At 46.5% G+C, this 26,873-nt stretch overlaps 2 protein-coding genes across 6 annotated transcripts; both read left to right on the plus strand.

Annotated features, from left to right (window-relative positions):
* The first annotated feature begins 52 nt into the window (after nucleotides 1–52).
* Nucleotides 53–5,345, plus strand: DYNLT2B (dynein light chain Tctex-type 2B). Of its 2 annotated transcripts, none has more exons than XM_061452195.1 (5): nucleotides 53–179; nucleotides 639–772; nucleotides 2,343–2,412; nucleotides 4,230–4,293; nucleotides 4,916–5,345. In XM_061452195.1, the coding sequence occupies exons 1-5, from the start codon at nucleotides 112–114 to the stop codon at nucleotides 4,961–4,963; spliced, it is 384 nt and encodes a 127-aa protein (XP_061308179.1). In that variant the 5' UTR covers nucleotides 53–111; the 3' UTR covers nucleotides 4,964–5,345. The 2 variants fall into 2 exon arrangements, with proteins under 2 accessions (XP_061308179.1, XP_061308180.1); XM_061452196.1 differs by having other exon boundaries at nucleotides 656–772.
* A 1,101-nt stretch (nucleotides 5,346–6,446) lies between these two features.
* Nucleotides 6,447–26,290, plus strand: PCYT1A (phosphate cytidylyltransferase 1A, choline). Of its 4 annotated transcripts, none has more exons than XM_061452198.1 (11): nucleotides 6,447–6,615; nucleotides 8,531–8,714; nucleotides 9,724–9,828; nucleotides 13,212–13,351; nucleotides 16,128–16,227; nucleotides 17,911–18,027; nucleotides 19,924–20,075; nucleotides 20,870–20,948; nucleotides 21,713–21,855; nucleotides 22,922–23,110; nucleotides 23,691–26,290. In XM_061452198.1, the coding sequence occupies exons 4-11, from the start codon at nucleotides 13,235–13,237 to the stop codon at nucleotides 23,895–23,897; spliced, it is 1,104 nt and encodes a 367-aa protein (XP_061308182.1). In that variant the 5' UTR covers nucleotides 6,447–6,615; nucleotides 8,531–8,714; nucleotides 9,724–9,828; nucleotides 13,212–13,234; the 3' UTR covers nucleotides 23,898–26,290. The 4 variants fall into 4 exon arrangements, with proteins under 4 accessions (XP_061308182.1, XP_061308184.1, XP_061308185.1 ...); XM_061452200.1 differs by having other exon boundaries at nucleotides 8,548–8,714; XM_061452201.1 differs by having other exon boundaries at nucleotides 8,693–8,714.
* The last annotated feature ends 583 nt before the right edge of the window (nucleotides 26,291–26,873 follow it).

Genomic DNA, 26,873 nt, shown 5'->3' on the forward strand with positions numbered 1-26,873 from the left:
GCGAGCCCCACCGCGCCGAGCGCCGTGACGTGCTGCGTGACGCGCAGGAGGCGGAAGTGGTGCGGTTGCCACAGTAACCAACGCCGGGGGGGCCCGCGGGGTACCGCGGCCATGGACGGCCTGGGCTTGGATGATGGGTCCGGGAACACGTATAGCCTGCGGGCCAGCGTCCAGCACCGGTGAGCAGAGGGTGCGCCGGGAACGGAGAGACGCCAGGGCGGCTTTGGGTCGGGGCGCGGGGGAGGTGGGAGCTGCGGTGGCGCTGTCGGGAAGGGTGTCCCTGGGCCTCGGGGGCTGGTATGGAGCCGTGTGCGCTGGGTCGAAGGAATGGGGGAGCCCCGGGGCTATGGGGACCCAGGCTAAATTTGACACCAGACAAAGGGAGGCGGGGGGGGGGGGGGGCAGGGGGGGAGGAGGGAAGCACAGGCAGGGGATGCTGCTGGAGGGGCTGGTTTCACACCTATGCTTGTGTGTGCTCAGCTTGTGGCAGGGCTGCTTAAGTATCTCCATCTCAGCTGGGCTTTTTTCCCCCGTGGTTTTTAATTTCTCATTTTTCCTTTAATATGTGAAAGTTACACATATTTCTACACATAGTGTGAACTTTCTGGGTTTTCTGTTGCTGTTTTATTGCCTGATAGATTTAAATCATCCACAGTAAAGGAATGCATCCGTGCAATACTGAAGGAGAAACTGGCCAATGTACAGTACATTCCAAACGACATGCCTCAGCTTACAATGTCTTTATCAGAGACAATAAAAGACAGACTGAAAGGTAAGGAGGTTTGTTTCTTTCCTACTGTGTCCTCTCCCTTTTAACAGAACCTTCCTTTATTCTTGAAACCTATTCTTTCCCTGCTGATTGACTCAAGGCTACTGTTACAAAACAATCTGTTCTATATACATATGTTCCTTGCCTGCAGAACTAGAAGCCTAATTCAAGTAGACAAGATTTGTTTTCATATAGACTGGCTGGTGTGGGATGTCAGCCTCGGAGGGGTAAAGATGCTGCATTAGAGAGAAGGAAGAAGTGATGCTTCATTGCCTCTTGCTTCAATAAGCAGAACCATTCTTGCTATTTTCCTGCTGCAAGTAGATCAGAGTTACGTCAGAGTGAATAGCAGGGAGATCAGAACAAGGCTCAATGGGAGCAGTAAAGGGGGAGAGAATGAGGAGCATTCTCCAAGGAGGGGTGTGACTACAGCCTTACAGCATTGGGAAGGGTTGTGGTGGTTCTGCACAGGATGCCCTCCACCATTTTTGAGCTCAAGAATTAAACTTCAGGCTCCATCAGGTGTTTCCTTGTGTTTGCTGCTGGAGTAAGTCCATAGACTTGTGTTGGCGCAGTCACGTGTTTTGGTTTTTTTTTTGGTCTTCTTCCTGAGAACAGGCTGGTGCTCCATCTGCTGGGCTGGCCTGACACGTTGGCACAGAGCTACTATAACCCTCGGCAGGAACCCTGAATTTACACTTCTCCCAGAGTTACACATCTGTTTAAAGCCAGCAGCAGCTGTAGTCCCAGCACGAGTTGATGCTGAGCTAATATGCACAGGGCTTGGCTTCAGGAATCTGTAAACACAGTCACAGTTGCCTGAAGTGAGACTGGCCCAGTGTATTAGCTGGCATTTCTGATGAGCATTGACAGGGTGGATGTTACCGAACCCAGCACGTAGTGTTTAGTCCTCCAGTGGAAACAGTGCACCAGAATCTTCCCAGGACACTGATTTGTTGAAGACAGGCATTAGGATCTATATTTTATTTTAAACATTCTTGTTCTCATTTGGCTTCTGGAACATTGCCATGGCCTGACTGGATCTGTCCTGTCCCCCAAAAGTATTTCTTTACTATTGTAAAACAGCTGCATATCTTTGCAGACACATAACATACACCCACATATGCTTTTATGTGGCCTTTTATCCCAGGTGAGAAGTAAAGGAAACAACTATGTGGCAGAAGAATTTCTACAATGCTTTTGCACAAGAACAGTTTTAAAATAAGTCAACTTTCTTCAAATTGGATTTTGTCCACCATTCTTTTTATGTGTTCAGCTCCTGAAAGCTGTTAAGGTAGAATGCTGACAAGTTGTCTGGCTGTTCAGGGGTGTCTTCTGCCTTAGATGCATCTTCTGATGATGCGTAATGCCCTGTTCACCCTTTAACTCCAATAAAATCGTGGTACTCTGTACCTAGGAAGATGAAGCTGCAAGGTAGTCTGTCTGCTTTGCCAATGTATAGGTTTGTACAAGACACTTGCTTTGTAGAAATCTTTAGCTTTGTGGGCCCTGTTTTGGGCTCCTATTTTAAAAAAGTAGTTGCTCTCACTATGATTTTTTTCTCTCTCTCCAGAGGTGGGATTTGACAGGTACAAAATGGTGGTGCAGGTCGTGATTGGAGAGCAGAGAGGAGAAGGAGTGAAGTAAGTTTTGAGTCTTCTAATTGTATTTCTATAAATCTTGTCAGGTTTGGGTGTTGTTGGGTTTGGGTTCAGGTTCGGGTTGAGGTTTTTTTTTTGTTGGTTGGTTGCTTGCTTGGGTTTTTTCTGCTTTGGAAGCTGTTTCCAGATTTCCTAGGTACAAAGTTCTCTCTGCAGATGATAAAGTGTAAAGCACTTTCTTTTCTCTTAAAGTGGTAAGTGAGAGCTTGGACTGTGCTTGGTTGAATTACCTCATGATAACTGGCTGTACAGGGGTTCTTAGCAAGCAGAAATGCTGAAAAGCATTTGTGATGAGTGTTGCAGAAAGGCATTTTAAATTGTATTCACAATGAACTAGAGCACACACACAGTTCATTCTCAAGTTCTGGCTGGAGCACAAGAGCCAGGGTAACCCACTTCTGTCTAAAGCCAGATTTCCATAAATTCTTGCTTTGCATTTAATCCCCCCAGGTAGGCATTTAAGAAGTTTACATTTCTATAATCCTTATACCATACTGTAATGGGAACCAAGCCTAGACGAAGTTCTAGTTTAGCCCCAGATAACTGCAATTGCACAAAAGAATTCCTCTTCAGCTGCAGTAGTGGGCTGTAGTTTTCCATTACTAGTGAGTAGGGAGAAAATGAAAGAGAACAGCCTACAAGGTTTATATACTTTATCTACTGGGCTTATCTTTATTACTGTGGCCGGTGCTCCAGCAGCAGAAGATAAGTGCAGCAGAGCTGTAATCAGATCTGCGGCCTCAATGTTCTGGAGGTCAGGAAGGAATATCTATACCTGCTGCTCAGGCTTTTGTTAGGAATGTCTCTCTGCAGGCAGACTGCTTCAGAACCAGTGAATGGTTCAATGAAGTGGTCTGATTTGAAAAGTGAAGCCCAGCACAAGCTGATAGAGCAATTGGGAAAATTTTCTGGTTTGCAGGAGGCAGGAGGCGAGACTGAAGCATGATTGCTAACATCATTAATGCAAAATACTGGGAAACCAGGGTATTCCAGAGGCAGAGTGGAATACTGGACTGAATAAAAAGCAGAGTAATCCTGAGAGCTATGGTAATAGGGAAAAACTAAATAAATGGGGGGGGGGGGAAGGATTAAATTCAATAGACTTCTAAAATGAGTTGTATGTCTAGGGACTAGGAACAACATGCTCTGCCACAAACATTGACCCTGTCATCTGAGACTGACTGGGGCAAGCAGGGAGGTGGCATTTGCAGCAGGGAAAGGGGAGTGTCAATGACCCTAGACAAGGCAGCACTGAGGTCTCATCTGTGATATTCTGTTACAGTCTGGTTGCTTGTCTTCAAGGTAAGGCTTGGACTGAAGCAGGTGTACAAAAAGGCCAGCAGCATGGTCACGGAATAGAGTATAGATACGTGAAGACTAGAAGAGTTTAGCTCATGGTCTAGTAACACAACGTCTGCCAAGGAATACGATAGCTCCCTATAAATATGTTGTGGGTATGTACTATGAGGGTACAGGAGGTGAAGGACAAGAACAAATAAGCTATATTAGCCGCTGATGCACAGGCCAGAAGTCAAAGATTCTTAAGCACCATAGCAATGAGGTTTCAAGCCCTGCTGCACAGTGCAGGTGGTTGACAGCTGAGGAGTTTCAAGATCAAGCTTGATCCAGATACGGAAGGGGTTACAGCATGTGGTGGAATTTAGCAGTGGGGATCTAGGCTTAGAATTCAGGAGAATTCTTCCCATTTCCTTTATCTTTAAAAAAATCTCAGTTTGATTGCTAAGGTCCTTATATGTGAACCTTGTGGGTGATGACTCAACTCTGTGTCCTTTCTCTAGCATGGCTGCGCGATGTTTCTGGGATGCTGACAATGACAGCTGTGCTCACGATGTGTTCACAAATGTAAGTATCAACTGGTTTACCATGGGAAAGTGTAAAGCTCCTTACTTTTGTGTGAGAGGTAGAGCAACCTTAAATATGGAGCAGAAAAAAACAGCCACTAGAAGGAAGGAACCAAGACTATTGAAACAGTATGATTTACGTCTTCACAAAACTTACTTAGATATCATATCCAACATAGTAGAACTTATTTCTTGAGTGGGTCATATAGTGCTGTGCAAAAGTCATTATAGTCACACCATTTTACAGTTGGGGAGAGGAATCAATGGCAAGAAAGTATTTTCTTGCATGGTTTGCTGAACTGCTGTTGTGGAGTATGGCTGGAATCCAGGACTGAGCAAAAGCCAAGGTTTTCTTTTCTTTTTTTCTTACTATTTTAAACTGACACCTAGACACCTGCGGGTGTGTGGAGGGAGTAAACTGAGGCACTTCTGACATTCAGACAGACTGTGCTAAGTTACACCACAAGTGAGGTGAGTAAGAAACTAATTAAGAGACAGAAATGTGCGATCTACCCCAGGACAGGGTTATGCTCTGGTCTAAATGTTGCCTTAGCTCAGCCTTTTGCAGCTAGGCTAGCAAAGAGCTTGCCTGCACTAATGCAGAGCCTTTTTGTTTTCCCCAGGACAGCCTGTTTTGTGTAGTAGCTGCATTTGGCTGCTTCTACTACTGAAGATGGTAAATGTTGCACAGAAGGACAGAGGTGAGGGAGAATGCCTTAGGGTATTTTTTGTTCAAGTGCACAAAAGCATAACAAAATAACAGCTCCACAAAGCATGCCTCACACCTGTTCTACACACTACAACATTCCTTCTTCTTTGTGGATATCAATATAGCTTTAAGTACAGTACTATTATGTCCTTTATTTAAATCGCCCTTCAATTTTATATAGTGTGTTGGGTTTGTCCTAGAACTGTATTGCCAGTAGTCGTTGTTTTTAAGGCAAACTCAACTTTCATCCTGAAAGGGTTCTGTTGCTTTTATGTTTGTTAATTTTCTGAAATGGATTAAATATTTATAAGAAATGTAAGATAATAAAATCTATGTATTTAGTATTTCCTCTCCCTGTGTTTCCACTATTTCTCCTTCCACTCTACAAGATGCACTAGCCTGGATGATTTGTCTGTGCTTCTCAGATGAGCATTTTCTGAGGATTCTCTGTAAATTAACCCATAAAGCTGACCTCTTATTCTGGTTATCCAGATTTGTTCCTCTGACTCCCATAGCAATTGGGCTGTGAATCCCAGCTGTGTCACATGAGATGGTATTAACTGATAGGGAGACAAGGTATTTGGGACATCAGGTCAGGCCACCAGCCTGCATACCTCATGACTACTGAACTCCTCCCTGTTGTAACTCCTCATTAGTTTGGTGCAACTTGTTAGAACTCCAGAAAAGAGCAGCCCTTTTAGAAACAGCCTAAACAGAAAGGCTGTTTATAGAAACAGCCGTTGTATACTAAAAAGGAGTGCTGAAGCCTCTAATCTCCCCAAATGTTAGAGGACCGGGTCAGTTCCTGAGAGCAGGTGCCATCAGAGCACATCTCAGGTGCCTGTTGGAAGATGGGGATGAGTGGCTCTGTGGTGATGACCTTTCTCTTTGTGCAGACCAACCAGCAAGCACAGCTGAACCATTTCAATGGCATTAATAGCTTTTACAGTGCTGAAGTGGGGCGAGGTGAATCCTGAACCCTACCCTTACTGACTGTTGGGACCGAAACGCACTCTACCCACGCAGCTTGGGAAGCAGGGGAGTAACAAATTACGATGCATCTTTTAGAACCACTCTTTCACTCCAACACTGGAGGCAGCATAGTCCTCTTTCTCGGTGATGTTTGTTTGAACGTGGTTTCCTCTCCTTTTTCGCTGGTGGGAAATAGAGGGTGCTTACACAATACCACCATGGCCCAGAGGTGCTTGGCTCCCTCCTTTCACGATCCTCTGAATCTACATTGGGCACATGAAGGGCCGTGGGGCGAGGTTGTGGCTGGCAGCAGCAAATCTCCGCTGGCCTTTCTTCCGCTGCTGGCCCCCTGTCCGAGCCTGGGGCATCCGACACATACGAGGGCAGCGCAGGGCTGGGGGGCGGTGTTGTGAGCCGGAACGGAGATTCCAGGCGCGGTTTCCCCGGGTGCGACTTCCCGGAGCGCGGCCGGTCCCTTCCTGCCGCCCCGGGCCGACACGCAGCGGCTCCACCCGTAGCCCCGTTGGCGTTGGCGAGAGCTGGGCGGGGCCGGCGCCGGGAGCGGCTCCGGCGTGCGGGGCGGGTCGGGGCCGGGCCGGGCTTGGCTGGACGGCGGCGGAGCGTGCGGACGGCGGCTTGCTGGTAGGTGGCGGCGGCCGGGACCGTATGCACCGGTGGCATGTAGCGGGCCGTGGGGCTCTGGGGTGGCTGCAGGGTCTGTCGCTGGGGAGGGGGGGCGCAGGGGACAGGGTGCTTGCTGTGGGACCAGAGGAGTGCCCGTCATGGGGGCTGGAGGCAGGTGGAGGGCTCCTCTGTGTGCCCTGCAGGGTCAGCGGGGACCTCTCTCCAGCTTAGTGGCTAAGCATGAGGCAGCCCTGCCTGGGCTCGCTGTGGGGCAAGGGGGCTGCTTGGTAGGGACGTGGGGTGCTTGGTTTTGGATAGGGGGGCAGTGTCTGCTGGGGAGGGTCGTGGTGCGCTGCTTCTCCTTGGAGGGAGCTTAGGGAGAGCCTGGAGCTCGGACACAATGCTCGGGGGACGGCAGGATGGGCTGCGGTGGGGGCAGGCGAGAGGAGGCAGTAGCAGATGCTGGAGGAAACTCCGGGAGTACACCCCCCAGGGGTTGGAGCATGGGGACTGTGGGGGACATCCCCCGGCCCAGGAGATGAAGCCAAGGGCTGGGGTGGGGAGGAAGGAGCAGAATGACGAAGAGGTGGCCCTGGCTGCGGAGAGGGGAGGTGTGACCTAGCTGCTGCGCAGGCACACGTTCTCTCTAACCCGCTTTTTTTGTGTCCACCAAAGTCTGTGCTGCACTGATAAATCGTTCTGTAATTAAAGTCTGCTGGAATTCTGAGAGCTGCCATGCTCCTCAATGGCCCTTGTGCGCTGTGGAGGGAGGGGCGGGATGCTGCACGTGGTCCTCTCTCCTCCGTCCCCCCCCTATGCATTTGCAGCACCAGGTCCATAGTGTGGGGCTAGCGTGTGGTCAGAAGCAAGTACTGCTGGCTTTCTATCTGCAGGATTCCTGGACCTGAGCACAGCCACTGTATTTGCTTTGAAATTCAGATGACAAACACCTGTGCTTTATTTCCTGAAGGAATTTGCTGTACTTACGGAATTATTTCAGTTTATGACTTGGAAGTTTCCTGCTTCAAAATCTAGATTATAATTATCTTGAAATTACTGTAGGGTGAGCCACAAAAAATAATTGTTGTCGCAAGGGCTTGGTATCGATGTGTAAGCCTACCAAAGGAGATTGCTTCCTGAAGTCGCAAAAGGCTCCGTTAAACCCCAAAACCAAATCATACATGCAACTCAACACAAAAAACTCCTGACACAAAAGTCAGGATAGAATGGCAACTCATCCCTGTACTTTACTGTTCCTGGGTAGGCTCTGAATCCTCTCTGATACTCTGCATAAACCCTCCTCTTTCGTCTTTGCTAGCTACAGCAGAGGCTTTGTCACAGGCTGGGACACTCAGTGCCTCAGGTTATCATATACCCAGAATGGCTGCAAATTCATGGAGAAAATCTTGCCACCAGGTTCTCTTTGTGTATATATTTCATAGCAGCTCTGCCCAGGTGATCATGCAGCACTGTTTTCAATTGTGGTATTAGAATTGTCTTAAGCCATTGGGGACTTTGTTGGTGAACAGCAGCATCTTTTCACCAACTGCAGGACACAGGTACCAGATCTCTCTGCTTGGGCTCTGCTTGAAAAGATATTATCAACCTCCCTGCATCAGTAGAGGATGCAAGGTTTGGGGGTTTGTTTCAGGAAGTATAGCAAAGATCTGCGTCTGGATGCCATTGTATACCAGTGTAAAGCACTGGCTGAACTAGAATCCCTTTTATATGTTCATGTGGCTATTAATATGCTGCAAGATAGCTGCTTTTGCTCAGCCATAGTAGCTGAAGCAGCCTATGTTATAAGTGTAGACAGGAATCTGCCTACCAGATCCTGCAGTAACCTTTATAGAAAGGGGTTTGAGGACTTAGGCTGTGTAGATAGAGCAGATGCAGGCTGGGACGCAGCCATTAGCACTCAGTTTTTAAGCAGATATTTCTACTCTGAAGACTGGGGCAGAGCTGGGCCTGGCAAGCTTGGGCTGGGAATGAAGTTGCCTTGGAGACTGGGCAAGATTTTTAAGCATGGGTTGAAGAGAAATCTGTGATGAGTCTTCTGTCATAAACGTCTTCTGAGTCTTTCTGTCGTAAACAGACCTCTACAGGGATACGCACCAGTAAGTTAATTGTAAGCTTGGGGTTGGAGGTGGGGGAGAACAAGGAGAAAGGGATTCTCTTCTCCACTGGATGGAGGAATGCAGGGTCATTTTGGTACTATACAGCCTGTCAGGGGAATTGCCTGAGTGACAGGACTTGCTCCTTTTCCCTGAAGCTCTCACTTTAGTGCTGCCCATGTGTCAAGGCAATTCTCTGCAGACAGCTGGCAGTGAAAAGTTTAGTAGTATTTGCCTGCAGATGAGTCAGCAGAAGAGAAATAGCTTGCTCCTGTAAAGTGGAGTGATCTTGTAGGCAAAGCAACACATGACAGTCGCATCTGATGTGCCAACACCTTCCAAGTTCAGAGGGACGATAGGAGAGCCTGGGAACTGTGGATGTCAAGGGGCCTTGCTGGTCCAGCCTGCCGGTCTTGTGCTGACTTGGATTGGGGTGGGAAATGCAGCAGCCTTGAGCCAGAGTGTTTACGGAATTGTTGCAGCCAGGTCTTGTTTTGCACAGGCTTTAGAATTTAAATAGCAGGATTGTTTTTGCCTTGGCATGTAAATCTGCAAGTGAAAAGCAGTGGCAGAAGAAATCTCACTACTGCATGTAGATTTGCAGATAATATTCTTCAATAAATTCCTTGGGACCTGAGAACACAAAGAATGCATATGGGCTGGGTCCTTACGCCATCAGTGTGGTTAAGGTGCGGAAATATGCAGGAATTATCTGTTTCTCCAATGCAGTGCAAGGCACACAGTTCTCTGACACCTCCAAAGCTAAACAAAACATCAGTACTGTCCATGAAGATGCAGACAGCGAGATAAGGCTTTGGGGAACAAGAAGGTTTGCCACACCTACTCTGACTTTTTCCATCTGCCAGAGGTGTTAACTGCAGTGTTGTTAAATTCCAGCTCAGATGATGGCGTAGTTAACGCACCCTAGAGGAGCTGTAAATCCTTTCCCTACTTTTCTCTATTTTTTTTTTTTCCTTTGTGGTAACCAATGCTTGTCCTTTTTTCCTTGCAGAAGTGGCTGCATTTCAGTGGGACTCAGTGATTCCTTGACAGGGAGAGCAACTCCTCTCATCTGTCAGTTGGCTAGGCCTCGTGGAGCTGGTACAACTCTCTTGAGGTGAGCTATCTGGCATCTTGAGGTGGTGCAAGGCACTGCTTTGATACAGGATTTGCACCAAAGAAGTTTCAGAAGCAAACCCCCGTGTTCTGTCAAGTGCTGCAGAGATTTGCTTGTGGCTTTCCCAAGTGGAGCCCTTCCAGCCTTGCTCCTCACAAGCAGTTTCTGGTATTCAGCACAGACTCAGTAATGCAGGAGGGTGATGCCTTAAACAAAATAGAACAATGTTAATATTTTATAGCAGGGCTCTTTCTTCTGGTTATGCCTGGGGTTTATCTTGGCTTTTTTTCAGAATGAGCTTTGAGAGTTACCTTCTCTTCCCCCTTCCCCATCTGCTGTAAATGTAATTAATTTTAGAACAGTCAGTGTTTTGTGCATTTAGGGAAGCAAAGCTGTGTGCTCATGCGTTAAGCTCAGCTACAGATGTTGCATCCCATTGTTAGTAAGTGTTTGGGCTGCTATTTTAGTCTCTTGGCCAAAATGAAGCATTCTAAGATTAATAGCTTTGTAGCAGCAAGGTATGGTTTATTTTTAAAAACAATGTGTTCCCAGTTTTTAATGAAGACAAGTTTGGTGCTGAGAGGGCTAACATGCTAACCACAGGATAGAAGTTTTAAAGCTCTCATTTAAAGAGGAATGATAAAATTGTTTAATTTCTGCATTAATTTGAGCAATTAGCAGAGCTGTGTCACTCATGAGATGCCCAGCCCGGCTCTCCAGACGCTGCAGAGGCTGCTTCAGTAACATCTAGCCTGTAAAATCAGAGCAGATAGAGCATATTTACTCCATCCTCGAAGCAGGTTTCTCCTTTGATACATCAGGTGTTGCTGGTGCTGGGTGGCTGGTGCTGTCTGACCACTGCTGTTTATTTGATGGAAAGAAAATCCATTCACTTAAGCTATTGCTTGTCATCATTTGACTAGGTATACTGTGAGAACTGCAAAGGTGAATTAGGGTGGAGAGAAACTAGTTGGGTGTGGGAAGAAGCTGTTGGAGATCTTTCCTGGGCTCGGACAGTGGTGCTGTACATCAGCATAAAGCATGGTGTTGCCCTGTGCTGTAACTTGCTTTGGTTGTGAGCTCTGCACCCAGCAGCAAGATGCTGGCGATAACTCAGTACAGTGTAGTTGTGTGCGGAGAGGTCTGGTTGCTCTGATGTGCCAAGCTAATCCAGGAAGAGCTTCACCTGTTTGTGCATGGAGGCTGCTATGTCTGTGCTTCAGCACCAGAGCTGCTGCCAGGGCTTTTTAGTGTTTTGATGGACAGTGGTTCTGATTAAATGTGTTCAGCACTTTAACAGACCTTTTGATTCTCTCCAAAGGGAAGGAAAGCAAGTGTTCAGAGACCAAAAGGTGACTTGAAGCACAGTGAAATTATTTTGACCACATAACAACAAAATCTGCTGCTGTTTCTCCCCACTGTTTCCACAAATGCTGGGGTTTCATGAACCAGAGGCAGAGACCTGCTGCTTTTTGTGAGCTAGATGGTTTCTGCTAGGACCATGGTGGTGAAGTAAACAGCTGATACAGAGTGTGCTTGCAAGATGGCACTTTGCAAAACCTAGGAATTGCTTGTTTCATACCCTTTGTTTTCACAGAGGCACTCTGGAAGCTGCTGCATTTATAGCACAAATCTTGCCTGAAAGTTAAACATTTGCCAAGTATTTTTGTCTTCTTCCCAGTATTGTTTTGGCTTCCCATTCACCTAAGATTCTCTTTTCCTGTTCTCAGTGCATTATGCTAGGTCTAGCAGAGCTGTCTCGGATACTTATATGTATTTACCCCAAAACTAGTTCAGTTGTGTCTGATCCTAACACTGTTCCTAAGATATCATCTACTTGACGGTGGGGAGATTGGTATGTTCATATGTTACTAAACTGCATTTGACTCCATACTTAGGAACATTCCTTAACCTGGAGTCATTTGCACTTGAGTAAGCCTGATCACTAAATCTGCTTTTTAACAGCTCTCTTTTACAAAGCCCACCCTTCTTGGTTGCTGAATGGTAGAGCTTTGCTCAGTTGACCTTACTGAGGACAGTTGCAGCTTGTCCCAAGCAGGAATGCTCAGCAGTAATGCTCTGCTGAGGAGAGGGGTGGTGTTCAGAGGGACATCTGCCCTGTCTCATACCTCCTACTTGCCCCACCTAACGTGTTCCAGCACACCCACTGCATATGGGTGGGGAGACGTTTTAAATTCCACACGGCTCTTATTATTAGGGTGTTGAGGCACACACGTAAGCATCATTCCTGGGCAAAGGGGTCATGCTGCTCTCGGGAACAGGTCAGAACTGCCAGTTGCTGCCAGAGAGCTCCATACTTCAAGTGAGCCAGAAAGATAATGCTGCTCTTTAGTTATAAACTTTGCAAATGTAGCACCCATTTCTAACTCCTGCAGCAGCTGAAAAGGGAATATTTGCTGCCATGTCTTTCTATAAATCCTTAGTTTTGCTTCAGCTGCATGGAGTGCTGGGCTTCCTAATGCTCCAGGGCCTTTTTGGGAAGGTGCAGTGACTCCAGCTCAGAAGCACAGATAGCTGTCATGATTTCTATCCCAAACTGGTGGTCTGTCTGTCAGTTCATCACAGAAGCGGTTCAGCTGAACCACTGCTAATTACAACCTGGTACATAAAGTGCCAGCAGTAAGTGTGCCCCTAATGTGATAGCAGCAGCTGCTTTGCCATCAGCTGAGTCACCACTGCAGTGGGGACAGGGGACAAGAGGGCAGCACAGTGGCAGCCATCCCAAGGTGAGCCATTTGCACTGAGGATCTGCAGCTTGGTCTTACACAAGCAAAAAAGCAAATAGCAAGCTGGGTAGTTATTGAAGTTATGAGCATGGGTTGCACCCCTTCCCTCACCCTTACCCTGCTGCTTAAACCTGCTTCTTCCTCCCATCAGGATTGTGCAGGGATGCAGCACATCCACCAACTGTCTTGATGTGTGGGTAGGGGACACAGAAGGTTAGAAGAGTGTTTGTATTCATCAGAATGAGAGCTAGGGGAGGGCTGAATACAGATTAGGCATGTCTTAATCCTTAGGTTGCTTTTGAGATGCTAAAATAGTATAATTAGCACTGTAGTAATGATTTATAATTTTCATTGCAACTCTTATTCGAGTTTCTCTCCAGCCAGCTGGCTGCTGCACACTTCTCTCTGCAGAACAGCTCCAAGTTGCATTAAATGATTCAGTATTCCCACCAGGCACTGTTTGTCAAGCCTTGGCAGCTGATGCCAAATACAACTGGCTGAGCCCCTTGTTAGGTGGCTGTGTCTTTGCGCTGACCTTCTGTACACTGTGCCTGCTGTTGACTGATTCTGCTTTGGAAGAGCTGAGAAATATTTTTACTGGGTTTTTTTCTCCCTCTCTCCTTCATTTTGTTCCAGTTCTTACTGGCCGTGCTTCCAAGATGGAGCCGCCGACCTCCTCCAGGCTGAATTCCCGTAAGAGAAGAAAAGATGGATCTGGCCCCAATGGGGCAACAGAGCTGGATGGAATCCCTCCAAAAATGTCCCGGCGCTCACTTGTAAGTAAGCGGAGATAGAAGCTTTAGGTGCCTGCACGATTAGGACATTGCCCTGTAACAGAAAGATAAATGTGATGGTTTTTCTGCGGGGGGTAGGAGAGAAGCAAATGACAGTAGCTATCCTTCTTGCAAAGCCAGTTTAAAATCTTCCTTTGTTCATACTAATAACGTACTTACAACGTGGGCTTAAATTAGGCCTAAGGAAAGTGTCACTAAGCTGCTTTTGTGGTGTGTCTAGCTTGTTTATAGTCACTTAAGCTGAACCTGAACAGGCATGAATATAGATATTCATAGAGAAGTAAGCATTTCTCACAAGTGGGTTTTCTTAAATGACACAGCAGGAGGGAGAAATACTCCAAACAAGCATGTAACAACCCATGCACCTCGAAGAAAGCAGTCTTGTTCAAGTCGCAGAACTGCGGTAGGGTCTGTAAGCACCTACAGAAGATGTCTATTGAGTTCACACTCTGAAAGACCCAGAAGATAACTGCTCCTTTGATTCTCTTGGTCTGGCAGGAGACTGCATTTTTGTTCCTGGTACTTTGAGAGTGTTCAGGAAAATTTCTCTGTCTAGATCAACCTTGGGACAGCTTTAGCAAGCTAAAGCCACTGGGGTCTCTTCTAAAAGGGGTCTGTGCCAGTTAGCACTAGTGTAAAGGGCTGACTTTAACTTGTCCTTTCCACAATATTGTGATGATAGGCTTTTTACAGCTCTGCCCTATTCCTGGACCTGTCCTGTGTGTCATGTGTGCTCTAATTGCTCTTATCTGTGTCTAAAGCCAGCTACCATCCCTGCCACGTCACACTGGGGTTGTAGTCCTTGGCAAAATAGGGTGATGTGTTCCAGCTTTCCTCTTTGATAACAATGTTTTGCTCTTCTCAGGAGTACTTCAGTCCTGTCCCAGAGCTTTTGGCAGGTGGTAGCAAAGGAAGAGCAGCACCAACATTGAGAATTGGGGAGGCAAGCATTGGGAAAGGAGGCTTAAGTTGTTGCATGACTTATCTCTCAGAGCCTTTATATCCTTGACTGTTGTCGGAACCCAGTGCATGTATTTGATTAAGGAAGGAGAAGTGTGCAGGTTGTTCCGTGGGAATTAACTTGTTCTTCAAGTTGGTGTCTGTCCTGTATTAGAAAGAAAGCATCTGTCTATGAACAGCACACAATAAATAGTACCTAGCCACTTTCTAAACTTTCTGGCTGTTTTTTAGTCAGAGGGCTAGCGCAAACCTCCTGAGGAAAGATTTTTTTTCTTCTTTCTTTTGAGTAAGATTTATTTATCATAGCAAAAGTAATGGTGTCACCTGTGACATTACCTTGAAGCCTTTACCACTCCCCAGCTCAACAGCTGGCTAGCAGAGTGTTCTCCTGGAGCAGCGGGGCTCAGCAGCAGATGGTGGTAGCAAGCCTGCTGGCGCATAAGCCTGTCCTATCATGCACATCAAGTTGAGTCCTGGCCCTTGCAGACACTGTGCAGGAAGGCAAGACTCTGGCAGGGCCTTCTGAGGACATTTCTCTGTGATCATCTGATAATTTTGATAGGGTTTGGGGTTTTTTTATGCTTTTATTCCTGGATTCATATCAGGTATGTGCCAACCAAATGCAAAGAATCTGTTTTATTCACAAGTCCCAGATATGATGGCAGTGATGAAAGCAGACACGTGGCAGGCATTATGTAACAGTAAGGATCCTGGTAGAGGAGGTGGTGCATGAAATGGGGGTACTAGAGTCTCAGTAAGTTACAGGAGATTTTCAGCAGTATCAGTTTGCTTGAATGTAGTGGTCAGTGGTTGTTTTCCTGTGAGCTTCACTTTGAACACTTTAATAAGGAATGACATTAGCAATAATAGCAGTGGTCTTTCTGGTTGTAGTGGTGCTAAGCACCATGGCAGGATGCTGCAATGGGACAGGAGGTCAGAGAGGAAATGGCTCATTAGCTTTTTGCAGCTTGAAGGTGTTATTGTAATGATCTGCAAGCTAGTTTCCTAGTCTTCTGGCTTGAGAAAAAGACATCTATTGCTGCCTCATACCTTCTGACTAGAAGGAAATGGGACTGTTTGTTCTGTTATGGGAGGGGCAGATGTTTTCCTTCAGAGGAGACCAGAAATTACACCTGGACTTCAGCTGCTGATTAAACAAGCTAGCAGATTAAAAGGGTTTTCCTGCATCAGTTGTAGATACTCAGTTGTAGTATCTACAGTTGTAGATGCCTGCAGCAGTTTTAGATGCCACAGATCGAGGTCTGTCTCTCACTGTGTATGGCTCAGAAATGGGTGATGATACACATGTTCCCTGGGAATTAGTGCTTCTGTTGGTATTGCTCTTCTGCTTGTTCATATAATCAAATCGAAGAGCGGTTACAATTTGTACATCACAGCCCAAGCACTCGGGCACAGCACAGTGATGGTCTTGCCTGGGCTGGCATAGCTGGCGCTGCTACAGTGAGGTTTGATGAAGCTTGGCTTATGCTGCTGTGAACTGGTTTTTGTCAAAAGTCTGGTTTACCAGCTGCAGATCTGAGCCTTCTGTTTTCTTGGGTCCGGTGTGACTGCCATCTTAACTCCACTTTTCTCTCTCTCTGTTTCTCTCTAAACTCAGGCTAATCACCCTGCAGGGGTGTTTTGAGGTTCAACACCAATAGTCTTTTAGCACACGTGTTTGAATTGTGCACGGTGAGGCATTGTGGACTTGGTGACTAGGACACTGCAGTGGCAGTGCTGCTGCTACATACTGCATTCACCTTTGCATTCTCACATGTAACCTTCTCTGGCTATTTAGGGACTGAGGGAACCGGCTCCGTTCTCAGATGAAGTGGAAATTGATTACAGCAAGCCATACATCAGAGTAACATATGAAGAAGCAATGAGAGGGACACCTTGTAAGTAAAAAAAACCAGAAAAACAGACTGGAAGGGAATTGTATAAATGTTGGGGGTGGGATGCAGGTATGATTATCATATCTCTGAGACCAGACCAGCCTGTGTGTCAGACCAGGTTTGTGGTCAGTGATTTAGTTAATGCTTTGGTGATGAGGTAGCTGTCCCCATGTGAAATTGGTCTGCCAGTACTGCTGAAATTGGAGCTCAAGTGTGTGAGGAGCCATACCTTCACCAGTAAGACTGTTTGATGCAAACAGGTTTTTGTGGTTTAGCTCTTCTGTGCCACTGGCAGCTACAGAATAGTATCAGAGCTGAACACTTTTCTGTATTACTTTGACGCAGCTTAAAGTTAAGCACTTTATAAGTCATCTTCTCTGAAACTTGAAAGGGGTAGACAAAACTAACATAGGTCTTTTTTCCAAAATGTCCCATTGTAGGCTGGCTTTGAATTAGTCAGTGTCCTTAAACACAGTAGGCCAGCCCCAGAACAAGAACCTATCCTTTTATTCTCTAAACCAGGCTGGGAGCAACTATTCTCTTTGCGAGTCTAAAAGGAAGGCAGAGGCAGGGCTGACTCATGAAGGATGGCTGCCCTCTTGTCAGAATATGCAGACAGTGCTGTGTTATTTGGCCTCTCTGTTGTGTCTACAGAGACCATAAAAATGCTATACTACCTACCTGACTGCTGATGAGACCTGGCAGTGGTTTCTTGCAGAGGTTCTGGAAATCCAATGCACATTTATTTCCCAGCTGAAAATCTCCAGAGCCAGCCTAAGGTCTCTGATTTCAATAGTGGTGGCTCTCCTGCCTGCTAAGACTAAAATACACTGCATGCTTCCTTGTTGCCATTTATGCCTGTGCTCAGGAACTGTAGCTGCTGCAGGTATGGAGGAAAAGAGATGTATGTTCCTGCCAGTTTACAGAACATTATTGTACTTTCATAAAGGCCTGCCAGGACCAGCCCCCTCCTGGCATACAGAAGGCTTTTGCAGTCTCAGATCTCCAGATCCTTGGCTCTCCAAAGCCTCCTGGAATCTTTAATGAGGTGGATTTACTGAAAAGGGATTGAAAGAGGCTGTCCTCGGAGTGACTCCTCTGTTTAGCTTGAACTTAACAACCCTACCTTTGTGTTTTCCTTAAGTAGTCAGGCTGAGTTTTTGGATTGAGCTTGCGCTTGATGGTCTGAGAAAGCTGATGATAGTGGTGGGGAATTAGAACAACCTGGTCCCCCAGCCAGACTGGTAGCTGCAGCAGTGGCTGCAGAGGAGGAAGCTTAACTGTATTTGAGATGTTATCCTGACTGGTAGGGGGGAACATCTGGGCCAGTTCCACTCTGGTAGCTCCCTGCTGTGCAAAAAATTAGTGCTGTGCTTAGATTTCCATAGGGTGGAGATGTTCAGGGTTTGCTTTCACCTGGTCTCCCTTCAACTTGGTTCAGTGAATATGTGGTAGGCTTTGAGTCTGTCTTTGAACATGGTTGTATTTCAGCTGAGCTGTGTTTGCTTACATGTGGAAAGGCAGAGTGCCAGCTCTTTACAAACTTTTCCTGGCCACAGCTCTGCATTCTGCCACTTTTCTGCAACATCCCCAGGAATTTTAGAGGGTCCCCAAATGTGGCCATTAGAAGCAGCTGCTTCTGCAGGAAGGAATCTTCACAAATGTCTCTCTGTCCCTTTGGCACAGTGGATCGCCCTGTCAGAGTTTATGCCGATGGAATATTTGATTTGTTTCACTCTGGACATGCCCGGGCCTTGATGCAAGCAAAGAACCTCTTCCCAAACACATACCTCATTGTTGGAGGTAAGGAGTGACCTTGTTGACTTTGGCCGTCATAGTACGGTTTACCTCCATCTGTGGTTATACATGCAGATGGCATAGTAGAGTTTTTGTCTTTATGGCCTCACTAGCCATAAAGCAGCTCTCAGTGCAGCCATATTGTTGGAATCTTACTGCAATATGTTGAGAGTTGGGTATGTCCACAGAAAGATATCCTGTACAAAATGAGTGTGTAAGGAAAAGATTTTTTTGATCACACTGTGACAGATGCTGGTGAGTTGCACATCTGAGTATCAAAATATATTAGGGACAATTGAGCATCTGCTTCTTGAATTAGACAGCTAAAGAATGAGTAGCAGTCCCTCCATGGCTGGTTGAGCTTTGTGTTGCCTGTATCACGGTGTATGTCATTTCCCCACTCCAACTCTTTGCTGGGGATTTTTGTGGCTAAACCCTAACAGGTCCCACTAGGAGCGTGGAAATCATGGTTTTCTGGGCACATGGCCATGGAAGTCAGTGAGGCTCCGTTTCTCCAAATAAAAGTTTCCTATTTTGTCTGTTAGATTCAAAGGTCTTTAGATGCTGCCAGGAATATCCTGCTTGACTGCCTAAGGGGATCTGGAAGAGGTGTTTCAGCCAGGCCTCCTTCAGGAATATAACAGGGAAAAAAAGAAACCTTTTTTTCTGGCTGCTGTAGTATACTGGCCTCTGTGCCCATGACTTCACCCACCTTAAAGGCTGTGTGTTGTCTATCAGGAGGTGACCTCTGGTCAGGGTGCCTAATGATGTTAAAGTATCAGAGTTCAGAATACCTTTAACTGCTTTTCTCAACAACTGTTAGCTTCCTGAAGCAAATTGAAACCGTGATCCTGCAATAGCGTGATCATAACGTCTTTGCGTGGTTTGTTTCCTTACCACTCACTGCTGAGGGCATTTTTATAGTGGTACTTCTGCATTTTTTGTGTGTGCTATAGTAGTGTCTGGAAGGGGAAGGGAGGGAGTAGAGCTGAAATAGTTGATCCAACCTACAAAATGCACTGAGCTTAGAAATCTTGCAGGTGGAAAAATATCCCCATGTACCTAAATGGTGTACCTCAAACAGGGTCAAACTATAAATGTTCTAATGTAGCAAGGTGTGTAACCATGTTCTCTGCCTTTGGGAGACTGGTGAGGAGGTGGAAGGCAATGAACTGCTTCCTTTGAACTGAGACAAGAGGCAACAGCCCAGTGAACGTTAGCTCCAAGCTGGGAGCAATCTCACCCGCTCTTTATCATCTGTTTGTCCAGAGCATAAATACATCCAATGCCAGTGAGACTGCTAATGCCTTGTTTACTTTTGAGTCTGATAACCAAATAAAACTCCCTCCTCAATGTCTTACATTGCAGATTTTGAAGGGTTTTTACTTTTAGTTTCCCATAGAACATAAGTAAGCTAACTTGATTTGCTGTGAACTCACCCATTGTTTTAATACAGCTTTCCAAGACTTAGACTTTCATTTTATGAAATCAGACACTTTGGCAGTGGGCTTTTTTCATGGGCTTCAGTTTCCAAGCCTGAGACATCCACAGGTTAAAAAGCAGATTTCTGCCCATTAGGCCCCCAGGTGCCATTTCATACAGGAGAGTTGTCTTCTGTATTAGCTAAGAGCTCTACAGACCTTGAGGGATTCTCATGTAGGTACCCAGCTTGGGCAGAAATTCCCCAAACAGCCTTCCTAGAATTGCTTAGGAGCTAAGTTCCCTGCACTGCTCACTGTTTTTGGTGCTTTGTGGCTGGGTTTGAAACTGCCAGCGCACTCCATCAACCTGTCAAAACCAGGCTGGCATTGCCTGGTGTAGCAGGAGTATGTGCAAGGTCTTTTTACAGTAAAGCATTGGGGTAAGTACTTCAGGCTCACTCTTCTCTGCCTGTTTCTTCAGTCTGCAGTGACGAGCTAACCCATAACTTCAAGGGCTTCACAGTAATGAATGAAAATGAGCGGTATGACGCTGTGCAGCATTGTCGCTATGTGGATGAAGTGGTGAGAAATGCGCCATGGACGCTTACCCCCGAGTTCCTGGCAGAGCACAGGGTAATTTGTGACATCTGATCTGTTCTGCATTTTGATTAGCCTCTGTGCTGGCTGTTTATAGCAAGAATTTATCCATGGGGGTGACCTCTGCCTGAGCAACCCGTTTCTGTTGAAACCCCTTAAATAGGGAACTAATGGGGTTATGGTAAGCAAGTGGGCTTCTTGAAAGCATAGAAGCATCTGCTGAGCTGACAGGTAATGTTAAAATAAGGTAGAGATTGTGACATGGTAAAAAAGCCTGAGAGGGTTCTTGCTGTTCCAGGAGAAGTTGATGCTGATTATAGATTGGTGTGAAGCACAGTAGGGAGAGGATAACATAGGTTGGAAGGGATTTCTGAAGGGTGTCTGGTCCAACTCTTCTTACAGCAGGAGCAACTCAGATTTACATCAGCTTCCCTGCAGCAGGAAACCAGGCAAGCTGTCTTGAGAGTCTTTTATCAGTCAGTAAGATAAACTGAAAAGAGTCTGTAACATCTGTTGAACTGCTTTGGGACATGAAGGAGTCTCCAGGGAAGTTTGCTTAGTTTTTTAACCTTCTTAGCATTAACAAGCCATTTCTCTGTGGAGCTTAAAACAGCTGTGTCCTTAGTCTCAGCCTTTCCTCTCTGGTGTGTGCTTACAATTGATATGCAATTACCATTGAGAACTTGGGACTGCTCTGTGTTGCTTTTTAACACAGGAAAGCATCTTGCTATTCTGTCACACCCCTGCACTGAGGTGTTGAGCAAAAAGTTACCATCCTTTGGCAGAAAGCAGGAAAAAATGTTGAGTCTCATTGCTTTCTTAACTTTCAGATCGACTTTGTTGCACACGATGACATCCCCTATTCTTCTGCTGGCAGTGATGATGTTTATAAGCATATAAAAGAAGCAGGTGGGTCTGGGCCAGATTCTCCAGGGCTTCCTGTCAGAGGTCTGCTGTAGTTTCTTCTGTGCCCCTATATGGCAGGATTATGCCTGGGAAGGTGGCAGTGCTCTCCTGAGAACAAGGTCCATCCAGGAGGGTGGGAAGAAGCCCAGCTTTGGGCCCTGCTTCGTAGGAGACTGTTCCATGTTCCATGCCCATGGCCGAGCATTGCCCAGTATTAATTCCTACTTCCAGTCTAGTTACTGTGATTGAATTAACAGGCACCTTCTGAAAAAATACTAAAGTTTGGCTTACAGATTCTCACAAATGGGGAATCCCACGAACTCAGCAAACTGGCTTTTCTAGCTGTTTGCTGTAAAACTCGGGGGGGGGGGCAGTTTATTTAAGTCTATCCAAACCTAGCCATCAGAGCTTGTTATATTTTCACCCTCAAAATTGTAGGACTCCTTGTCTTGTCCTTGTAGTCATGCTGTTCTATATGCCATGAATTATAGTTGGGAGTTTTTAAACCTGCTAATGTGAAAAGCCTTTCATTAGAAGACATGGTATTTTGACAGGGTTTTGAGATGCTTTGGTCTTACTTAGGTCTTCCTCATAGTCCCAGAAAGAAGGACCCTAGTATTGTGCATTCAAGGGCAAAGATGTGGCGATGTGAGAACAGTTTGGAAGTGAGCTCTTAACAGGAGAGATTATTCTCTAATAGAGGTGGCAGCAGCTCTTTTGCCATGTGTCTTGCTACAGCTGTCCTGGGTCCTGTTCCCCAATTTTAGGTATGTTTGCGCCAACTCAGAGGACTGAGGGGATCTCAACATCTGATATCATCACCAGGATCGTGCGGGACTATGATGTTTATGCCAGACGGAACCTGCAGCGGGGTTACACAGCTAAAGAGCTCAATGTCAGCTTCATAAACGTGAGTTGCAGTGTCTCTCACCTCAAGCTGCGTGAAGCAGAATCTTAGAGAGTGTGGAGATGTAGAGTCTGTTTAGTGGTAGCACAATCCTGACACTTGCCAGTAAAGGGACAATCTGCAGAGCTAAACAGATGCACCAAACCAGTGTCTGGGGAGTAGAAACTAAGATGACTTCTGCCCCTGAAACTGCCTCAGGGACCCACCCAGAGGAGCTGGGGTTTTGCTAACACTGCTCCATTGTCAGAAATGTCTGTGTGATGTTTTACCTGTTGAAAGAGCTGGAGACAGGGTGCATGGTGAAATGTGTGTTTTCATGAGCTGAATGAAGTGTGCATTGGTCTTGGCAGCAGCTGCTGTGTGTAATCTCTCTCCCACCTTCCTAAGGTAGAGTCATTTGTTAGGATGAAATCTGGTCCCATTCTAGCTGTACTATTCCTTTCCTGGAGCTCTTTCAGGAGCTGCAGTGCTTGGGTAGGGGAGAAGGATATCCTCTGATCCTGTGCTGAGCAGCTCTAACCCTCAAGCAGAATACAAAGCAGAAGGCACTCTGAGGTTGGGTGTAAAGTAGTAAATGTTTTGGGGGTTTTATTTTTATCATTCAGATACTATGCCTATTTTTTTAAAAATACAATCAAATACAAAAACAAAACAGGAGAGATAATGGCTGCTTGGCCTCTCTTTGGCATGTAACTCTACCTCTGTTTAAAAACACCCAGTAAAAAGACTTGTGCCATCATGATATGCAGAAAGACCTACAGCAGGTCACTTGAATCTAATCGGTATATTGTATAAATATTTCCCTCTTCCACGTACTCCTATTAGATAGCACTAATCTCTGGATTTAGTCTCACAGTGTGTGCTGTGCCAGTGCCTGTCACAAAGCATCTCACAGCCCCACTATGTTTGCCATTTAGTCTAGGGAAGACGTGTCACTGAGGTGAAGAAGTGTCACAAGACTAACGGAGATGCTGAGTCTTAAGCAACAGTTCAGTGTAATAACACAGAGCAGAGGTAGTCACCACTCGGATCTGCTGAGCTGTATTCTGATCCAATGCTTACTGTACAGGAGAAGAAATATCACCTCCAGGAGCGCGTGGATAAGGTGAAAAAGAGGGTGAAGGACGTAGAGGAGAAGTCAAAGGAATTTGTCCAGAAAGTGGAGGAGAAGAGTATTGATCTCATTCAGAAGTGGGAAGAGAAGTCCCGGGAGTTCATTGGCAATTTCCTGGAGATGTTTGGTCCAGAAGGTGCATTGGTAAGGAGCTGCTCTGGGAAAAGGGGATTTTGGAGACTTTGGCAGTTGTTATAGGGCTTGTGGAGCATAAGGTCCGCAAACAAAGTTTCACAGTTTGTTGCAGTGCTCAATGTGCTGCCAGTCTGCAGACAACTTGTCCCAGGCTTTTGCAGTCTGTTTACAGGGAGCCTTCACCTTTTCCGATTGGATAATGCCAGTTACGATTGTAATACAAAAACTCCCTGTATCCCATAAGCTAGCCTGTAAACTCCAGCTTGTGTCCTACCAGCTACTGAGCAGCCAAGAGATTGGTGGTCACTTTGTCATTGGTCTAGGATGAGCCTAAAGCTACTTTTCTGTGCCAGATTCTCCTGTACAGCTGGGTAAATATTACAGGCACTTCACGTTAGAAGTGCTAGAAGATTGGTGATGGTTACACTATAGATGGTTTTCAAAGTCTGGAGCAATGCTTGGGCTTTTTCTGCTCTTGTATGAAGCATTGAAGAGACGCAGCAACCCAAAATGCTGCACAAGCTGTAGGTAGCGTCTACTTCCATTGCTGTTTGAGCCATGCTAACTATGTCCCTGCTTCTGTCACTAGAAACACATGCTGAAGGAGGGCAAGGGCCGGATGCTGCAGGCCATCAGCCCAAAGCAGAGTCCCAGCAGTAGCCCCACGCACGACCGCTCCCCATCTCCCTCCTTCCGCTGGCCTTTTTCAACCAAGACTCCTCCCTCCTCGCCAGCCAACCGCTCCAGGAATGAATCTGCGGTCACCTATGACATCAGTGAGGATGAGGAGGATTAAGCTACCAGCCAGGATTTGCTGAAAATCGCTAACCGCCGCATCCTAAGTCTGAACCCACTGGGGAACTCTAAATGAGCGAGAGAGCCATAGGAACAGGGCTGATGGTGAGCACAGGGCATTGGAGGCACCTGTTGCTCTTAGCAAGGGCTGCTGCCTGGAAGCACATTCGAACCTCCTCTCCCTTCTCCTCCCCAAATCCCCTTTTTATTGTTTACATTCTAGTAGTTTCCAGGGGGAAGATCATTTTTATATTTTAGAAAATACTTTTAAAGCGCAAAGAATAGCACTCAAGTGTGGCTTTTGTTTTGGTTTCTTTTCCCTTGTTAAACCTCCAGGCAAGAGGGAGAGTGGGAAGACCCATGTGTCTCTTCTTTGCTTCAGTTCTTCTGTCTTATTCCCCCCCCACCTCCAGGCAGCGTCTGTGCCACTGCCAAATGAAAGACCCCTCGGTTCCTCAATCAGCATGACCTTGAGAGCATGCAGGAGGTAGTGGTGTAAAGAGGCCTCTAGGAAGTAGAGACATCTCTGCTGCACTGGAGCCCATAGGAATCTATCCAGCAGATGCTGTAGTGCTCATGTGCCCCTTAGCTGAGCTTCCCAGAATGTCATGAGGATGTGCTGAGCAGGGGGCTACCAGCTTAGCACACAGGAGTTACACCCTGGAGGAATTCGCAGCACCATAGACTCGTGCACCCCATAAGCACACAGCATTCGCAGCTCCAAATTGTACAGGGGCTGCAGGAGAAGGGCCTTTCCAGCTAATCTTAACAAGACTGCTAACTCTTGAGCTAAAATTCAGCCCTCAGTTGCTGTTGGAGAGAAGAGAATGAATCTTTGCTTCAGGGCACTTGCTGTCTGCACGTTTCCTCAGGTGTGTGAGAGCCCAGGTAGGAAATGAATGTGTGTACTCCTTTGAGAAGTTCCTTGTCCCAGTCTCTGGTGTGTAATAAGTTTTACTGTCTGTCCAAACAGCACCTCAAGACTGTGCCCTGTGCGTGTTTGTGTTTCAGTTGCTGTGCTCTAAGGGCTGGAGCAGTCCTTTACACTGGTGCCGTGAAGTTGCTGCTATGAGGACAGAACATGAATTCGTACAGCCAGTTTGCTGCCCATGTTGGCGTGTGCAGCTGGACAGATGAAGGGCATGTTTTACCCCAGTGAAGGGTCGCGGTCCCGTGTGACGGTTACCTGGCTTGCATAATAAATGCACAAATCAGTGCCTGCTTGCTCCGCTCCTTGGGGAAGGCCAGAAAGAGCATCAGAGAGCTGCAGCTTTTTTACACTTTAAATATGTAATCTGCTTGTTTGAAACCATGGTGCAGGTTGTACCTGCTGTCATGTCTGTAATAAACACTTGAGCTTTGTGGCCTGCGACTCCCCGTGGGCAGTTGCCCTCCCCATGCTGCGTGCCTGTGCACAGAGCAGGTCAGTGTACTCTGTCCTTGAGGCAAGCACTGGAGGAACTGGACTTGCTGTCACATAGCTGCAAAGCTCCTGCTTCCTTTTCTGTTCAGGTTTGCCTGTGACATCCATTGTCTCTGGGTGGAGCTGCTGGGCAGAGTTGCCTGTATCCTGCAATGCTGGGAGTACAGGACAGCTCAGAGCTGGTCAGGAACACTGCAGGGAAGTTTCTCGAGTGGGATTTGACGCTTGCAAAGCAGTGGGTGCAAGGAGGCAAATCATCACGTGCTGCGACAAGCTCTGCATGATGCGATGCTTCCAGGGATGCAATGGCCCTGTGGTGGGAGCAGGCTGCTGCTTCTTTCCAGCTTTCATCTTGCTGATCCGTTGTCATGCTGCCCAGAGGGCTTGGCAGAGACTCTGTGCTTCTGTTGAGGCCAGAGCTGGTATCTGGAAGGGTATTTTGGGGATTCTTATCTGCCACTTCGGACCTCTCTCAGCAGGGATGTGCACAGCTCTGGGAGCGTGGTTGGCTGCTATGGATTTTTTTGCTATTAAGGAGCAAATAATTGCCACTTGGTACAAGCCAGTTGTGAATCCCCTAGTTTATGAGTGGTAGAGCACTTGCTTTATATCACCTACATTCTCTCTTCCCTCATCTTCCCTACTTTCGCTTCCTTACCCTTCCCTCAGTATGGGTGTTGTGTTGCTTTCCCAAGCCAGATCACAAAGGCCAGGCTGCTCTAGAGCCTTACTACTGTTTTAAACACAAGTTATGCAACAGTGTTCTGTAAATTCAGATAACAATGGTGTTTTGAATGATGATTTGTTCTGCAGAGACCTTAATGTATTTCTCAGTCTCTGCAAAACCTGGGGTACTTGGTAAGAAGCCAGCTATGGTTTTACATGTAGCTTGGAATAACAGAGCTGTTTCTTGTAACCAATAATCCCTGCTTCCTCCTTGCACTTAAATTAAATTGGAACCTCAAATCCCAGATTAGTCTTTCTTTTTTTTTTTTTTTTCCCTTTGTATTTTTTTTGTTTCCTTATGGATTGCTGGACCAGCCTCATCTCCAGCACTGCCCTGTCTTCTGAGGAACAGGACAGAGCTTGATCTTTGGGCAAAACACATGAGCCAAGTTCTTCAGAATATCCTGTTATCCACAGATGTACCCAGTGCTGCTTCCCAGGGCTGTCCTGCACACCCTTAACTCATCCCACTCCTCAGAAGAAGCACCCAGAAGAGGCATGCTGGAATTGACTGTGGAGTCAAGAGGTAGCGTGGAAAAATAAATCTTCACTAGCATGCATTGAAGAATGTGTTGAGTTTGATGCTGCTAAATCCAGAGGCATTGACTTCTGCAAGACAGCCCTACCTCAGTTCCTGTACAGATGCGGGGGTGAGGGTGTTGGCACCAGCAACCATCCCCTGGGAGAGGATTTTCTGATGGCAAAGAACAGCAGCAGGGCAAAGCTGGAAGGTGCCAAGGATGCTGGTCAAAGCAAGAAATGAAGAGCATGGCACTTTAACAGCATAATGCTTACAGTTGTAGAAGGTCTTTAACCTCTTGGGAAAAG

Source organism: Pezoporus flaviventris, unplaced genomic scaffold (assembly GCF_033815535.1).
Source record: "Pezoporus flaviventris isolate CSIRO_AGI_PZ_B2104156 unplaced genomic scaffold, CSIRO_AGI_Pfla_v1 ptg000013l, whole genome shotgun sequence".
Lineage (NCBI taxonomy): Eukaryota > Metazoa > Chordata > Aves > Psittaciformes > Psittacidae > Pezoporus > Pezoporus flaviventris.

What these genes read in the sequence shown, in the direction of transcription:
- PCYT1A (XM_061452198.1), top strand. Translation starts at nt 13,235, where the DNA reads ATGGAGCCGCCGACCTCCTCCAGGCTGAATTCCCGTAAGAGAAGAAAA. An exon ending in AAATGTCCCGGCGCTCACTT is followed by an intron (nt 13,352 to 16,127) that starts GTAAGTAAGCGG and finishes CTGGCTATTTAG; the next exon opens with GGACTGAGGGAACCGGCTCC. An exon ending in TTGGTCCAGAAGGTGCATTG is followed by an intron (nt 23,111 to 23,690) that starts GTAAGGAGCTGC and finishes TTCTGTCACTAG; the next exon opens with AAACACATGCTGAAGGAGGG.
- DYNLT2B (XM_061452195.1), top strand. Translation starts at nt 112, where the DNA reads ATGGACGGCCTGGGCTTGGATGATGGGTCCGGGAACACGTATAGCCTG. An exon ending in AATAAAAGACAGACTGAAAG is followed by an intron (nt 773 to 2,342) that starts GTAAGGAGGTTT and finishes CTCTCTCTCCAG; the next exon opens with AGGTGGGATTTGACAGGTAC. An exon ending in CAGAGAGGAGAAGGAGTGAA is followed by an intron (nt 2,413 to 4,229) that starts GTAAGTTTTGAG and finishes TCCTTTCTCTAG; the next exon opens with CATGGCTGCGCGATGTTTCT.